This window comes from Spermophilus citellus (assembly GCF_964194105.1).
Source record: "Spermophilus citellus genome assembly, chromosome: 11".
Lineage (NCBI taxonomy): Eukaryota > Metazoa > Chordata > Mammalia > Rodentia > Sciuridae > Spermophilus > Spermophilus citellus.
In genome coordinates this window covers 108581242-108599317 of record NC_138192.1, presented here as the reverse complement: position 1 = coordinate 108599317, position 18076 = coordinate 108581242, and the positions used below count along the sequence as shown (strand labels likewise).

General features: G+C 38.4%; 1 protein-coding gene across 2 annotated transcripts in view; it reads left to right on the top strand.

Annotated features, from left to right (window-relative positions):
- The window catches only part of PLEKHM3 (pleckstrin homology domain containing M3), a 177876-nt gene that overhangs the window by 60751 nt on the left and 99049 nt on the right, over window positions 1-18076 (top strand). For both annotated transcript variants that reach the window (XR_014018029.1, XM_081261430.1), the window contains exon 4: window positions 10003-10148. Coding sequence is in view for 1 of the 2 variants with exons in the window: in XM_081261430.1 (XP_081117556.1) it covers window positions 10003-10148 (146 nt within the window). In the remaining variant the exon portion in view is untranslated. The remainder of the gene's footprint in view (window positions 1-10002; window positions 10149-18076) is intronic.

Genomic DNA, 18076 nt, shown 5'->3' with positions numbered 1-18076 from the left:
ATAAGAGAAGCAGGTGTTAAGAATGGGGAATGACGTGAAAGAGAAGTCAGGGGGATGCTGTAGAGGCACTGCATGTGATCAAACTGCAAACCTGATGAGATTAATGCAAGATGTGACTTCTAAATCCAAGCTGAGGGAAAACCAAGTTTCAAAAACAGAGTCAGGAAAGACGGGTTGCTTCCCCCGTAAAATAATCTGAACTTCTAAGCCAATAAGAGTTGTTGGCCTTTCCAAGCATCCTAATAGAGATGTAACTGGGGAACCACAAAGAGAGTTAGTGGAGGTTAATAACATGTTAAATACCTAGGGAAATCATTGTCGAAAGAACATAATTGGGGCATACATTGGATTCTCTGAAACAAAAGGGACAAAGCAGGGTTGGGACTAGAGTAAGGTGAGTGAAGTCTTTGCTTTAGTCTTTTGCTTTAGAATTTAAGGGGTGTCCCAAAACCTTGGCAAACAAGATAAATAATATTTTAATATTATTAAAAATTAAAATTAATTCTCAACAGTCCTTGATGAACAAAATATAAAAAGTTAAGAGACAATGTCATTATTACTGGTTTTCCTTTTGCTTCAATCTAATCTAACTCAGTACTGGTTTGGAGGAACATTCGAGTAAGACAGTTTATTTAATAAGATATCTTCCCCCAAAGTTCTTAGTACATAAGTTCCACAAAGCCCATCCTTGCATTTGTCTTTTCACAAGGACAGTGAAGTTGATCTGTCTTCCCTGTCTGGGATTGTAGGAGAACACACAAGGAATCCTAGTATCCCTATGTTTAAGATTCAACTGACAGAAAGAGATAAACTGGGACAAAGGAGTGTCAGTCCCACCAGCAGCAACTTTCAGGTCTGAAACAGCATAGCTGAACTTTTCTGGTTTTGCACTTATTTTTCAAGTAAGAGTTCTTGGTTGGCAAGTGTTTTACCAAAAGGATTAGTATGCGAAGAGAAGAGCCCCAAGCCTGGCACTGATCATCACTCATGGTCACCTAGGGTACCATGTGGACAAAGTTTGTCTTTCATGATACTTCTTCAAACTAATTGAGCAGCAAGAATCTATTTTCTTACTATAAGAAAGCAGAGCTGGGGAAAAAACTCTTCCTCCTCTGTAATAGATGTCATACCCATCGCAGGCAGAGAAAAGTGACAAAGTAGAGTCAGTATATGGAAATCTTACTTGACCCTCTTGTCTTGGTACTGTCACTGGGCTTATGAACAGTGGCATTATTGGCATGTGGGGCTGAGGAATTTTTTGTTGTGCAGGGCTGTTCTGTGCATTGTAGGATGTTTAGCAGTATCCCTGGCCTCCATCCACTAGATATCAGTAACTCTGTCACTCCCCTTTTATGACAATCAAAAATGTCTGTTGGGTCAGATAACTCCCCTGGCTGAGAACCACTGGGCTGTCAAGAAACCAGGATTGTCAACTATGTCCAATTTTCCTCATTCAGCTTTTTCTCACTTCTTTGTAAAATAATAAATGTCTTTTGCTGAAATACATGTTGATTCAGACCAATTAACATTTTATAATCTAAGATCTCTGCATTTTCATGGGTTGATTTAATTAAAAATAGTAGGTTATAGAAATAGAACCCTCACCAACTAACATTCCATATCAAATATATCTGATGCTTTCAATAATAAGAGAATATCCAATTTAATTTGTTTTGTACAATAAAGGGTAATCATTCTCAAAAAACTGAGCTCTTGACATCGGTTGACTTGGTAGCTCAAATTTTTAAACTCTGTTTTTTCGGAACGAATATGCCAAATAGCATTGCCCCCACCTCCAACCTCCTGCCCCTCTGATAGAGCTCATGTAATGGTCACAGCTCAAAACATCATTGGCATCTTCGTTGGTTCCTTTTCCAGACCCCTGACATCAGGTAGTTGCCAAATTGTTTGCATTTTGTTCTGTAACATCTCTTTTTCCCTTGCTGTTCCCAAGCCTACCACCTTATCAAGCACAAACTGGTACAATAACTTATTAACTGGTTCTCTCCCCTCCCAGTATTTTCTTACTAATTAATCCTCTCAAAACTCCTTCTCGAGACAACTCAGCTGTTCCTTTATCTTATTGATTAGTAAGGACCCCTCACCCTGAGCATTTGGCATTCTTATGTTTTAGTTTCACTTTATCACCCCAAGCTCTTCTCCCAACATCCGTCTACTTATGACCCTCATGTTTTCCAAACATACTCGTATTTTTTCTGATTTCAGCCTTTACTGATATCATTTTTGCAAAATCTTTTTCTTCAAGGTCCAGCTCAATTGCCCACATGCCTACACCACCTTCTTGATCTCCCTAGTTAGTTGTGATTGCTTCCTCCTTTGTCTTTTTTTCTACCTTGTAGATTTGCATTCTTGCTCCCCGTCTCACCAAATGTGTTCAGAGGGGACGCTAATGCCGGTAAGGCCCTAGACCAAATTCATTAATGAACTGAACCATGTTCTTTTGTATAAATTAATTAATTTTTTGTCCTTGTCATTTTGTCATCCACAAGGAGACGATTTTTATATCTTCCATAAAATACCTGTGCGAAAATTCATTTTTATAGTTGCTTGATGTTGCTCATCAAGGGCCACTTCAGCCACTTCTGTTGGACTCAGACTTCTCACCATCTGTACAACTGCGGACAGAATTGTTTTATCACTCTCTGTCAGTTTTTTAATTTGTAAAATGGGGATAATACCTAGCTCGTAGAATTGATATGAAGATTAAATGAATACATTCACATGTGCACATGCGCAAGTATATATTATGGAAGATGCCTATGAAGCACCATATATTTGTTTATCCATTTACCTATTATTATTATTTTGATTTTTAAATTTTTCATCATTCTCTTGAAAATCTCTGGGGAAAGGACAAACACAGAAGTAAATGAGAAAATCTAGTTATTGACCATTAAGAGGAAAACAAAATGGAAAAAATATTAAATTTAGATTGACTTAAACATTCTAGAAGCTGAGTTTATAACATTGCATTATTAATGTATTTTACACTAATGGAAACACTATTATTGATGTATCTTGCAAGAAAAATAAAAGTAACTTACCAACATGCCAGGCACAGTGGCACATACCTGTAATTCCAGCTACTTGGGAGCCTGAGGCAGAAGGATTAAAAGTCCAAGACCAGCGTGGGCAATTTAGTGAGACTCTGTCTCGAAATGAAATTAAACAAATGACTGAGATGTAGCTTAGTGGTAGAACACTTCTGGATTCAACCACAGTTTACTGCCAGAAAATAAATAAATAAATAACTCAACAACTTAAATCATACCTTTTGGAAGTAAGAATCTGTTACAGATTATTTTATTTACAACTCAAGGCAGATATCTAGTAGATAGAAAAGCAGATTCTCTAGAACAGTGCACATGTTTACTTAGTCACCTTAGCAAAAATCAAGATTTATTGCCTTTCAAGATAAATTTTGACTAAATATTGACTTTAGGTTCTCAATCATTGTTTACCTGAAAGGCCAATAAATCTTGACATTTCTCAATGTGAGTTGGAATCTACTTGGTATTTATTAATTTATTTCACACAATTTTTAATCTTAATAACAACATTCCATGAGATTAGACAAATATTGTAGAGTTTAGCAAGTTTATATTTTCAATCAGCAGTAATTACCTACCCATGATATTTCCTTCACTTCTTATTTAAGTATATTACTTTTAGCACTGTTTATATAACCTGGGCCCTACAAGTCAAAGCTGTCTTAGCTATGTAAATATTCCATGCAAAACAAAAGCAAAATCTCACCAAATAGCTTACAGGATACTTTAAATTTTAAGCCAATTAGTATTCAGATTGGTCGTCTTCTTTAATTGCCACAGTTCTGCAGATTAATCAAGTAATACATGATTCTGCTTCACAGATGACCTCTGTCTTGACAGTTGATATCTTTGGATCTGTCTTGGTCTCATCTGTTGCTCTGTCTCTCTAGATGTAATGCATCAGTTTGCATCAGATGCATCAACTCTTGCTGCATCTATGCCCCGTGCTAAAACTTTCCAAGGATAACATTTACCATATTGCTGTGTTAAAAGGAAGATTCTTTAGGTGCCTCCATTTTATTTCAGAGGAGTTATTTATTCCTGCTATATTCTTAAGGACATAGCTGGCTAGCAACAGCTGTAGTCCATTCTACAGTTGCCAGCTTAAGTTGACCTAAATGTGTGTCAGCCACAGAAGGAACAATTTCCTTTCAAGTATGATTTATGCTTTTGAACATGTGTCAGTCCTCTGACCGTTCAGAAGAACTTTATGAGTCAAAGTTTCAGCCAACAAGGAGTGACAATTTCCCATGGATAATCTCTTGTTCCTATAAAATTTGTAGATGTGCAAAATATGAAATCCATCAGAAAAATGTCCTGTTCTGATGAACAGAAGAGAATTTCAGTATGTAGCATTGGAAATAACCAGTGAGTATATTTGAGGATTGTTTTAGCATGTATATTTCCTCCTACCCACAAAGTTTTAATCCTCTGGGAAGATAATTCATTACTAGGGACTTAAAACCTGAGAGAGAAAATAATTTTGAAGTGTTGCAGTCTATAGTGGATCCATAATTCCAACAACCACGTCATCATATTCATTATTAGCAATTACAGGTGGTACACAATTGATTTTTTAAAAGTTCTCCTAAGTAAATGCCTTTTACTCTATGGGTCACCACCTGGGCCCAGAGAAACTTGGATGCTTGAAACAGGAAAAGTTTTGTATCACTGGTTTCCAGGTAGTTATTTTTCAGTGTCCCTCACCCTTTGCCCCTTTTCATTCTACAATTGTGTAGAATTCCATATTCTCAGTTCCACTGTGCTAACTGAAATCACATGTGTGTTCTTGTCTCTTACATCTCAGCTCTGTCCCTTCTGACTGTGGAGGATGCAAGTCTAGGGCCCAGGTTTGTTTTCCACTTCCTTTAATCAACACTAAGGTTACACTGAAAAAATTGTTTGTGCTGTGTCAGGCAGACCTATGTTTAAATGTTGCCCAGCTTTGTGCTAATACCAGGTTGAATAAACAGAACTTTCAATTTATACCAAATTTAACACTTTCTTTTAAAAAGTATAAGTTCAACACTTAACTACTTAATGAGCCAATGGTTATAGACTGTAATCTAGGAAAACTAAATTCTTCATGACTTTCCCCACTAATTCTTGTAAAACAGCAAGTCATTGAACTTCAATTTCTGGTTTCCTTCATTTTGGAAAATCTGGTCTTGAGAGCCTATGATCAAATCCCAGGTCTTAGAGCAACATTTTATGTCACACTTACCCCAGCTCACTGATCCCTGCCAAGACCCTGCAAGAAAAGAAGGGAAGGAGAGGGAAGTCCCTTCATCACTTCTGTGGACATCTTGTTCTACCCTGTGGAAATGGTTAAAGAGTGTGTGACACCAGGTTTTTTCTCTTTTTACACAACAGATGAAAATTTGTCTTCTCACTTTGTTTATCTCTTTTCTTCCCTTTTACAAAGGCACCTTCTCTTTCTTTTATTTGCCTTTATTCTTTTCTTAGAGCGTTTCTTACCTCCAGATACAAAGAACTGGCTTTACCTTAAAATTAGGTAAAAGCTTACTTTAAGGGACGGGAAGGGGGTGGTGTAACTGACCAAGCTTAAATGCGGTCTGTGCATGCTCTCCTCCATGAGGGAGATTCACCTGGGCCCAGCACAGCTGATGTTACTCCCTTCAGAGACCTGTGCGTTCTCAACTTCTGGCCAGGAAGGCGGACTGAAGTTGGTAGCTATGAAGTAGAAAGAAGGTGTTTGGCTCCTGCTCAAGATCTCAACTTCAGTAACACCACACTGCAGCCAGCTGAGCTCACTAGGTACTCTTGATAGAAGAAAGACTGTGCTTCGTGGAAGTTCATGCCAAAATTTCTGCTTCAACCCCCAGCAACAGATTCTTTTGGGTGTCTTAGTGAAAGGCCATTTGGGAAATGGACTGTACATGCAGCAAATAGGATTTCAGTTAAATGGTGACATTTGTTTCCAAAAGTGTATCAGAGGGGAAGCTAAGCTCTTCAGAGCATGTGTTCATTAAAGATTTGAAGTGGGGTGGGAAGCAAAAAAAAAAAAAAAAAGGCCAATGGGTTCTCTTGTGAGATAGTTTTTTGTTCCTATGAATTGAATACACTGAAAAGTTTCAAAAAGAGACTGGGAAGAATGTATTTGCTTTGATCTAACATGTAGAGTGTTCCCTTCTACAAATGCCCTTTAATTTAGAAACATTGTTGAAAAATCTGTTGGAAAGTACATAAAAATATATGTAAATAAGCTCTAATTAGTTATTTCAATTAATTATTTTTTGTCCTTACTTTGCAGCTCTATTTTTCTCCCCCATAATGTTGCTTTTCAGAATCCAGCTTTGGCACTCTCCAAAAAATGTGTTTTTTAACACTCATTATTAAGAAAACACATTTTTTCCCCTGTTGAAACCTTACAATGATAAAGTAAAATCCAAGATTGTGTATCTTTATGGAGAATTGCTTCAGACATTTTTAGTCCATGATTTGCTAGTATGATATTAAAGGAAATCTTGCAGTTAATTGAAAGACCCAGTGTTTCTTTGTTGAAATAGATGGTATGTGTTGTTTTTTAGAAAATGAGTCTACATTAGGCCAGTAACTAGCCTCTAATCTTTTTTCCCAACCATCCTATGCTCTTTCAAAGACAAATACATTGGATTTGGGGGTGAAAATTTTTCTTTCTTTCCAAGTTGAATGGAGTACTTCCTAGTGGAGATAAGAATGCTCTGAAAAATATATGTAAAATGAACTTAGCTTACATCTATACTGCCAATATTTAGAAATTGACTAAGAACCTGAAATGCTGATTTTGAAAGCCTAGAAAATAAACTATGTGACAAATAATGAGATTTACACTCAGCAGTCTGTGTGTCCTCTGCACTTTGGTTGAACAGAAAGTCTTAATAGCTTGGAGGGACCTTGGAGGAAACCTAGAAATCAGGGAGCAGACCTTAGCTTTTATCCATCTGAGTCCCTGATAGAGACAGGGAAGGATGATCATTAGAAATGCTGATCATCCTGATCAGCTACTCCAAATCTACACAATAGAATTCAGTTAGAGGAAGGAGTCCAAGTATTTCACCACCATCTCCAGAACATTCTGGTGTTGAATTTGACAGTCTAATTTAGGTTAACCCCTTTATTTTGTGGCAAGGAAGCAGGCCTTGAGAGTTTGATGGATCAGGCTCACCCTGAGCCCTGGGTAAGAGGAGACCCACGTCTCCTGACTCTAGTCTATATACAGTGTGCGCAAAGCTGTCCCCAGGCAAATGGACAAGTTCAAGCTGACTTCTGGGTCAATAGGGTGATTTCAGCACTGAGAGAAGGACGGCATGACTAAATAGGGTATGAAGGTGAAGATACCGAGGGACTAGGGGTAGGAGTTTAGGTGCTGCTCCTCTTGTCTAAACTAAACCCTGAATGAACCCTAGCCATATGCTCTCATCTTTTTAGCTTTTATGAGCCCAGAGACCTCTCTGCAAAATTGTGAGAATGTTTGGCTTATTTGCTCAATAGTTGAACCCCCAGCTTTGGGCCTATGTGCCCAACTGATTTAAACATTTTTAGGCTATGTGTTTTCTTCAAATGCATATTTTAATATTGCCTTGTTGCATCCAGAAAATTATAATGAAGTCATTAAAATCATAGGCTGAAGCCTAGCAGTACCTACTAAAGAATATATAAACATTTAGGAAATGCTTACTGATGTTTACTATATCCAAAATTCAAATAACCAAAAAGCTAAAATAATTTTTTTTTAGTGTTCTATTGTGACAATTTAAACTATAATGATCCTGAATTTCTGCAGGATTCACCTTCTAAATCATTAGGAAAGATTGAATTCTATTCTCTGTCGCTTCAGTGTCAATTTAGTTTGGCTATTTATAATATATGGAAACAGCAATATTCTAGTGTCTAGGATATGTTAGGTTCCACTGAATTTTGTCCCATAGTTTATATGTGAACACATTTCATATACAGTTCATAGAATGGGCAACATATTTTGACAAGGATGGTAATGAAAGTGGACTGTTGCAAGAATCAAGTGGTCAGATTAAAAGGATTACTTTTGGAATTGCTATGGGAAATTAAATTCTCTTTATGTGCATATGAGTGTACATGTGCCAGATAATACTTAGTTTATCATTCCTTCAACATAAACATTTATTGATGGTCCAGTATGTGTAAAATCTCTGTGTTAAATGCTGTGCATAAAAAAATATATATATCTGAGAAATTTAATGTGGCTGGCTTGAGAAGCCCATAGAAAGGCAAGACCATTTAAGGAGGCATGTGCTAAATGCCAAGTGAGTAATGCAGACAATGAGTGCAGCAAAAAGCATTCCAACATCCACAGCCTGGGCTTGCGCGGCATCTGCTCTGTAGAGCAGGAACTTGTTTGGTTCTTCGTTATCTTTCGTGCATTCTTTCTCCTTCCTCAGCCAGCCTGACAAACAGGAGCTGGTAATGATTTTGTTGCTGCTCAATAGTAATGAAATCCACTGGAGGATCAAGTTTTTGAAACATAACACTTACATATTTACTTACTGTTTTTCAGTACCTCTTGTGTTTACCAAGAGTAGGATCTAATTCTCTTTCTGGAAGATGCACCATGAAGCTACTTGATTATGAATGTCATTTTATTTGTGATGGAAGTTCCTTTGGGTGTTCTGATACTTTTGTTTTAGGAGCTCATGTGAATCAGTATCTTTTTAGGTTGGCAGTTTGTTAAATAAATGCGTCTGAGCTCCTTGTATGGAAATGGAGTGCAACACAGATCATTACATGATTATTCTTGTTATTGAAACAGTAATTCAGTTTTCTGCATCATGAAATAGTGTCAGATCTCTTAGATCAACATAGTTTTTGGCACCCAACCATGAGAAGTACCATAGTGGAAGGATTTCTGAAATGGAATCTGCAGATCGGAAATGTCAGAATAGTCATACTGTTTGTGTATTCTTGATCACCAGTTCTGGGGCTGCTAGGATTTTGTCCTTTGGGATGATCATAACAGAATTTCCATTCTAATTATGTAGGAGGTAGGACTTCGCTTCCAAAGAAAAATAATGGCTACTTTGTGGCAGGGCCATGATTATTACCAGGGCCCCTGACAATAGCTGGACAATGCTCACAGAATCACAAACTTTCTGAAATATGAAACGGGTGTTAGCAGTCACTTGCCAGCAGCCAGTGCTCTTGAATAACGGGCAGGATTTGTTGGCGTAGAGAGCAGAGAAGGTGTTGTATAAGGAGAAATAATGTGAGCTACTAAGTGAAGGGTAGAATGAGCACATTGTGTTTGTTTGGGGAGCCATGTGGAGAGTTATCTGACTGGAATAAGAGGTTGTATTCCCATTGGAGAGTAGTGAGAGGGAAAGCTGGAAAGGTGAGATGGGGCTAGTCAGCGGCCAGATTCCTTACATTGATTTTGTAAGCAAAGCAAGGCTACATATCAGATTTTAGAATCATTTTAGCATCAGAGAAACCTAGAGCCAAATCTAAACTCCACCATTTATTGGCTTGATGACCTCAAACAATATGTGTAACCTAGCAAAAAATCTTCTTTTTTACATAGATAAATTAGAGCTGATGATATCTTCTTCATACAAATGTTGTGTTAGGCCAGAGCCTGTATGAGAAGCTCTTTGCAAACTGCCTGGTACAAATCAAGTTTCTGCTCTGAGAAGCTAGGAGATAATGGTGTGTTTATAGAGAAACTGCTCTCTAGCAGCTGAATGAAGAAGAAATAGAATAGATTCAGAAGAGACCAGAGACAGGAGAGCAGTTAGGTGACACAGTAGCCCCCCAAGTAGTGAGAGAGGGTGGAGATGGTCAGACCAGGAAGAAGGGAACTCATCTGTACCCTGTTGCAGACTTTCATTTAATTTGTGTAGCCTTGTCCTCTGGTATCAAAGCACAACAGTCATAGACTTTCTTCTGCCTTGAACAGGCTGCCAGCGACCCATTGGTCTTTCCAATGGGAAAGCCAAGGTGTGCAATTACAGTGGCTGGTATTACTGCAGCAGCTGCCACGTGGACGACAGTTTTCTCATCCCAGCACGCATAGTCCACAACTGGGATACTTCAAAATATAAGGTAAGTCCAAAAACTGACTTAGTAGTAATTCAGGTGTCCACTTGTTGCAGGTAGATTATAATAAAAGATAACAATAATTTGAAGCAAATTTGATTAGGTAGTCTCATAAGAGCTGCCAGATTTTATTTAATATTCTTACATATCTCTCAGATTAAAGGCTTCTTAACTATGACTCATTAATTTCCTAATTTTAAAAGATACATAGCAACTTAGACATTTTGGCCTTGAAAATTAATGATAGAGGTTAAAAGAGAATTCTGAATAGGCCATTCTTTTTTTTTAATTTTTTCTTTTTAGATTTACATGACAGTAGAGTGTATTTTGACATATTATACATACAGGCAGTATAACTTGTTCTAAAGAGGATCCCATTCTTGTGGTTGTACATGATGCACAGTTTCACTGGTCATATATTTATTTATATATGAACATAGGACAGTTATGTCTGATTTATTCTATTATATTTCCTATTCCCATCCCTACTTCCCTTCATTCCCTTTAATCCAATGAACTTCTGTTCTTCCCCTGCCCCTTACTGTGTGTTAGCATCCACACAGAGAGAATATTTGGCCTTTGTGGGATTGGCTTACTTTATTTAGCATTATAGTCTGCAGTTTAATCCATTTACCAACAAATGCCATAATTTCATTCTTCTTTATAGCTGAGTAATATTCTATTGTGTACATATACCACATTTTCTTTATCCATTCATCTGTTGAAGGGCAAACTTGGTTGGTTCCATAACTTAGCTATTGTGAATTGAGCTGCTATAAACATTGATGTGGCTACATCATTGTAGTATGCTGATTTTAAGTCCTTTGAGTATATACCAAGGAGTGGAATAACTGGGTCAAATGGTGGTTCCATTCCAAGTTTTCTGAGGAATCTTCATACTGCTTTCCAGAGTGGTTGCACCAATTTGCAGTCCCACCAGTAATGTATGAGTGTACCTTTTCCCCACATCCTTGCCAACATTTATTATTACTTGTATTTTTGATAATTGCTCTTCTGACTAGAGTGAGATGGAATCTCAGTGTAGTTTTAACTTACATTTCTCTAATTGCTAGAGATGTTGGACATTTTTTCATGTATTTGTTGATCATTTGTATTCTTCTGTGAAGTGCTGATAGGCTACTCTCTCTCTTTTTCTCCTCCTCCTCTTCCTCCTTCTTCCTTCAGTGCTGGGGATGGAACCTATGGCCTTGCTCATGCTAGACAAGACTCTATCACTGGGCTACCCCTGGTCTTTTTTTTTTTTAATCTTATCTCCAACATCACAAGGTTATGGGATGATAAAATGGGAAAATAATGTATGAGCATGAGCATCTGGTGATCTTTGGAGAAGGCTTATATAACCCAGATACTTCTCATGGTGAAGTGGCTGTCCTCCTCATATAAAGGTCTGTCTTCAAACACATTCAGCCCCTGGAGCTGGAGCCATGAGAGAAGTTATGAGGTCTTCTAGGTGGTGGCCTACCGAAGGAACACTTTTCAGAGGCGTCCTCAGAGCTTCATGTGGACTGTTGCTTATTTGATAAGGGGAGCAAGTGAAGAGCCAAGGAGGCTGCCCAAGAAGGTAGTAGGTTGTTTAGCTATAAAACTGCAAGTCGACCACGATGGGGAGAAGACTCAAGCCTGGGGGCACTCCAACTCAAAGAGGTAGAGAAAAGAGGAGGACCAGCAAAGAAGGCCAAGAGGCTACGAGGGTAAGCAATGAGGTAGAAGAAGCCCAGGCTATCTGATAAGCCATGTGAAGAAAGTGTTCCCAGATGAATCGTGACAGATGCTGATAGGTCAAATAAGATGAGCAGTGAGAATTGACCATCAGCTTTAGTAATGTGGAGGTACTTAGTGACTTTAATGAGAGCAGTTGAATGGAGTGGTAAGAGCAGTGGGTTCCACATAGACAAGGAAGGGACAAAAGACAATTCTTTTGAGAAGCTCTGTGCTAAAGGAAAGGAGAGATGGGGAGAAATTCAAAGAGAAGTGAGTCAAGTTAGGTTTGATTGTTTTTGTTTTAGTGGAAAAAAATAATAGCACATTTTCTCTGCTGATTCAGACTATCCAGGAGAGAGGGGAGAATTGCTAGAATGATATGGTTGAGTCAGTGAGGGTAGATTCATTGTAGACAGGAGGGTTTGGCCATCACTTGGAGCATGGAATGATAAAAATGGCAATCTATGCATGTGGGTGAATGGGTAGGTAGATGTGATATTTGGAGCTTATAGAAGCCCTTCTATCTGCACTAGTATTTTCCACCAATTTGTTTCATTTCATCATCAAAAGAAACTAAGGACCCAGATCCAGTTACTCTGAGAATTGCCTTTACCTTCTACTTCATAGGGAAAATTACATGATTGGGTAATAATTCCATCAACTCACCAAAAAACTTGTCTTCATCTACACACATCCTCTTTGCCCTCCTTCCAACCACAGAGGACCACTCTTAGAGAAGGTCCATTCCTCTGCTTCTGATCATGGCCTTAATTCCTCTCTTCTCCGACACAGTTTTGACCAGTTGAGTTGACCTGTGACCATTTCCTATTCTGCTGGACTTGTCTGGTATATAGTACTTGAGCAGGTGGACCATACTCTCCTGGAATTCTCCCACCTTGCTTTTGATAACACACACTTGATTCTCTTCCTCCTTTTTAACTTCTTTCTCAGTTACCTCCCTTGGTTCCTTGTTATTGGCATTCCTTGAAACTCATTCTTTGGTTTCCTTTTCTCACTTTATACTCTACTGGATTATCTCCCTCTATTCTGTTTGTTTTGTTTTGTTGTTTTGTTTTTTTGGGGGTACTGGGGATTGAGTTCAGGGGCACTCAACCACTGAGCCACATCCCCAGCCCTATTTTGTATTTTATTTAGAGACAGGGTCTCAGTGAGTTGCTTAGTGCCTCACTGTTGCTAAGGCAGGCTTTGAACTCAGGATTCTCCTGTCTCAGCATCTGGGATTCTATTCTGCCTTAACTACTAGGATTCATATGCTGATGATCCTACTTTTAACTCCAATTCTACTTTGCTACTGAAATTGAAGACTGTGGCTTTAATTGCCCAATAGACATCTTAGCCTTAGTTTTCAATCTAGTAGTCTTTGATATATATGAGTTAACTAGTTGTATTGTTCAGCATTGTAGAATTTGGCAGATCCAGCAATCTAATTCCCTACTGGTACTCTAAATTTAGAATTCTGTTATTGGTTGGGTGTAGTGATGCATACTGAGTAATCCCAATGACTTGGGAGACTGAGGCAGGAGGATGGCAAGTTCAAGACCAGCCTCAGCAATCTAGTGAAGCTCTAAGTAACTTAGTGAGACCCTGTCTCAAAATAAAAAAAATAAATAAATAAAAAAGTCTGGTAATATAGCTTAACAGTAAAGTACCCCTGGGTTTAATCCCTGTAACAAAAAAGAAAGAAAGAAAGAAAGAATTCTGTTATGGTCCTGTGTCTTGCCCACAGAACAGTGAACCTTGCATGCAAGACACTTACTTATTTTTATTGTAACTTTGTCATCTGGAGCAAGTAGGTGGAGTCTTTGAAGCCTAAAATGAACATGAAAATTGTGAGCAGCCAATTGACATATAACCTTTTCTATGTCCCTGGGAAGCTCTGTCTCCTGTTCTATCCAGTAGCCAAATTTTCACTGTCCTTAAGATTCCTCATCCCAATCCTTCCTGGCATCTGACCTTGCCTTCTACTGCAAGGAAAAATGGAGGTTATGAGATATTAATGGGAATATCTATGAATCTATCTATATTTGTATTTGTCCTTCCTACTTTCTCTCCTAAGCTGGGAAAAAGAACAGCACTTTCTCCCGTTCAGTGATCATTCTTCCATTTGTGCTCCAGATGTTTTTATCCAGCTAGTGGATCCCTGTTCATTCTTCAGAATGAGTAAGAGCACATCTTCTGGTGAAATCGCTGTTGCTCCTCATCCCTCCTCATTTGCTGCATCAGTGGCTGTCTCTTCTATGTCACCATCATGTCAAGCATGGGTCTCAAAAATTGTGTTTACTTAGGGGTTTAATAGCAGAGGCTTAGAGTTAAACAGGGATTTGTCCAAAGCATACCTCTGCCTCTTATTAAGTGCTTACTTTTTGGGGAAAAAATAACTCAAATGGGATTGAGTCTCAGTTTCCAAATTTATAAAATTAGCACAAACTGTCTGGGTTCAAGTCTTGTTTTTATTGCTTATTAGCTATGTGACCTGGACAAGTTATTTGACCTGGACAAGTCTCTCTGTGTTTCAGTTTCCTCATCTGTGAAGGAGGGTAATAATACCTCACAGGGTTACTACTGTTCAGTGGGTTCAAGCATATGCTCTTAGAACAGTGCCTAGCATCACTAGTATATGTCAAAGAAGCATTTGTTCTTCTTGTAATTCATAATTTACTTAAAAGAGTTGTGTGAATCGGGATAATAGAAGGAAGGCACTTATCAAATGACTGTGGTAAGCACTTAATGAATGGAAGTTCTTTTCATTGTCACCACGTCTATTCAACAGCCAGTTGCATGTCTTTTTTTTCCTCTATAACGAAAGCAAGCTCCTTGGGCATGGGGAGAGTATCTTAGCACAGTTCCTGGCACACAGTAGATAGGCATGGATGTATACTGAGTGAATGGAAGAATGAAGCCTGTCCCCTAACATGTCAAACTCAACATGATCACATTGCTCACCAAATGTCTCCCCAGGTATACATTGCCTGCCTTGGTGTCACCACTGCCAGATCTGGGAGATATTCTGGCCTCCTCCTTCTGCCACACCTGCCCTTCCTAAGCAGCCAGCATCATTAGCTCAGAGCTCAGCATCATTCACAGGAAGGAAGTTAATAGCCTTCTAATGGTGCTTCTGAGCCTCACCTCTTCTGGTCCTAATCTTACCCGGGGTCAGTGCCTTATACTCTTCTAGTCTCAAGTTCTTCACCATTACAGTGGAGATAATAAAAGTCCCTGTTCCATAAGGTTGCTGTTTGTTTAAATAAATGAGTCACAGCACCTAGTACAGTGTCTGGCACATAGTAAGTGCTCATTTGGGACAGTGTTTACCATAATTGCAAGAGAAATACCATTCCCTTAGCTGATGTACAAGATGTTGCTGCACTCCTGTCCCTGCCTGTCTTTCTAGACTTTCATCACCCCCACCTCCATTGGTCTCTTCATTAAGATCACATCCTTCTTTCCTGTTCCTCATCAAGCCAGGCTGTCTCACACCTCTTGGCTTCCTTTTGTCCTCACCCAGCCCAGGAAATCCTAAAAGCCATCTTAAACCTCATTTCCTTTCCTAATTCTTTCCTTCCCTTCACCAGAAAGAGCTATCATGCTCTCCTCTGTACCTTATACTTGACACTGAATATAGGCTATAAATATATTGTCCACATGTGTATTAGATAAAAACATAGCGAGAGGGAAAGAAGGCTGGTTAAGTTTGGTTTAGTTTAATATGTTCGAGCAGGGCTTTGACAGTATAGAGAGCAAGCATGTGAGGCAGTCCCAGCCCTGTGATCTGCTGAGAGCTTGGGCTGGTAGCACCTGCCAGCAGAATCCACATCAATTAGTGGAGCAAAAGAGAGAGATGGTAATAGCTGAGAAAATGAAAAAGTCAGAGATGGTTTCCAAAGGCATGGCATGGAAGAGCAGATCCAGGTGTGTTTGGAGTGTGCTCTGAAGACCACGGAAACAATCAACATAGAGCTGTCACTGACACTTGTACTCTGTCTATAAAGCAGGCTGTTGTATTGTGGCAGTCATTCAAGTAACTAGATTTGATTTTGAGAGGATAGGTAGCTAATTGAAGATATCTGCTAGGTATACTCACTTCATCCATGCTGCCTGTGATGAAAATCTCCTTCGTCAGACCACTCCTTCCCGCGTTCTCAGTGGACCAGAGAAGATTTTAAAACAGGAACATAGCTGGCTGATTTTATCTGGATCAGCTCTTACTGGCATGAAATAACTGTATTCCATTTACCAGTGTCTGTCTCTTTGCTCAGACACCAGGATTTAACTTAATGCTCCTAATTGTGAGGATCAATTTGGACCTATCAGTCTCTAAAACCAGACATCGTTCTGTTGGATCTGCTTGCTTCCTTAATAGCAAGTACGTGACTGGCTTAAACATCCATTTAAAAGAGAAAAAAATGGCTTTTCAGAACGGAGTAAAATCTGTCATCTTAAGCATTTCCTTGTCTGTCCTCTGGAGTATTAATAATCCTAATTATTTTTAAAGCAATATTTCATCTATTTTCTGGTATATATCCTGCATATTGAATTGAGCTTCAAGATTAAGAAGCTGCTAAACCCCACCCTCAAATTCTATGGCCATTTTCTAATGAAATTCTCTTTAATGGTAACCTGCCTGCAGTTTAAAAATATCAGGCATGACAAAGAGGTAGTAGGCAATGTATTTAATTCAGCTCTTCTCAAACCTTTCCCCATAGCTGTGCACTTTCAGAATTGTTTCTATGAGTGTGTATCAGCCCAAATATTCACATTCCACTTAGCTAGGGGTTTTCCGTGTTGCATAAACCATTTCTATCTCTACATCTGAAGAGGCAGTCAAGGCAAGCTCTATGGCCCTTGCAGAGCTGGAGAACAGCTTGATGATGGGAAAAAGCACTTGATCGGAGCCATTTAGAGAGTTTGAGAACAAATTGTAATTAAACTTAAGGTCTTCTGATTCCTCCTCGGTTAGCTGACAGTCCCTGTTTTGATAGGAACAAGAAGTGTTGTGGTTGGGATTGATTTTGTTAAGACTCCAGATATGATATTTCACAATGGAGATGGAAATAAATACTGGGAGGAAATGTTATACCAAAGCAAAAGAGGTTATTTTACTGTGGCAAGATTGTGGATAGTTTTTTCTTTCCTGATTCTTATTCTCCAAATTTTCAGTAATGTGATTATGTTACATTTTTAATTTTGTAAATTTTAATGATCCCTTATCCATTCTATTTAAGAAAAATATATATTAGAAATAAGCCTTTTTAATGCCTCAGAATTATAATCATAAATACAAGCAATCCTTCTGTCCTGTTATAGAGAACTTCAGAATTTGATGTGGTTTTTCCCTCTAGATCTTGCACTGCTTATACTTACACAACTGTACTCTTATTCTTTATTGTTTGAATATAATATTCTTTCACAAAATTCAAGATTCAGAAAGTAAAAAGAGCATGCATATATAGATAATTTCCCTCCCTCCCACCCATCCACCTTCCTCAAGCAACCAAATTATTCCCTTCCCATGTATCCTTCAGGATATTTTACATACATGTGCCTTTTCATATAAAAATGACAATACTCAATGTAGTATATACTCTGTGCTTGGAGAGCTTTCCAGTTAGATCATAAAACTCTTCCTTGGACCTTTTTTTTAAAATTTGTTTTAGTTGTAGATGGACACAATACCTTTATTTTATTTTTATGTGGTGCTGAGGATCAAACCCAGTGCCTCTCACACATGCTAGGCAAGTGTTCTACCACTGAGCTACAGCTGCAACTCTTCCTTGGACCTTTTAATGGTCATTTCTTTGGTCTACTGAATCACACACACACGTCTAACCAATCATTTTTTAATGAAAATTTAAATTTTTTTCAGTCTTTTACTGAGAACAGTAATTCAATGAATTACTTTGTGCATCACTTTGAATATAAGTTCTCTGATTCATGAATGAGACTATATGTAGATAATTTCCTTGATATAGAAATGTACATTTGTGAGTTTGGTGGATTTTGCCAACTTGCCTAGAGTCAGGGTTGTTCAGTTCAGTTTTTACCTTCTGTGTCCTTGCAGGTACCTTTCTTCCTTTAGTACCAGGATGTACTGTCACTTCTGTTGTTGCTTTTCTTCCTGTAGCTGCTCTTTTCCTGTCTTCTTTATTGACTCTAAATATGTTATGAACTTAGAAACAACCAAGTTGTTAGAA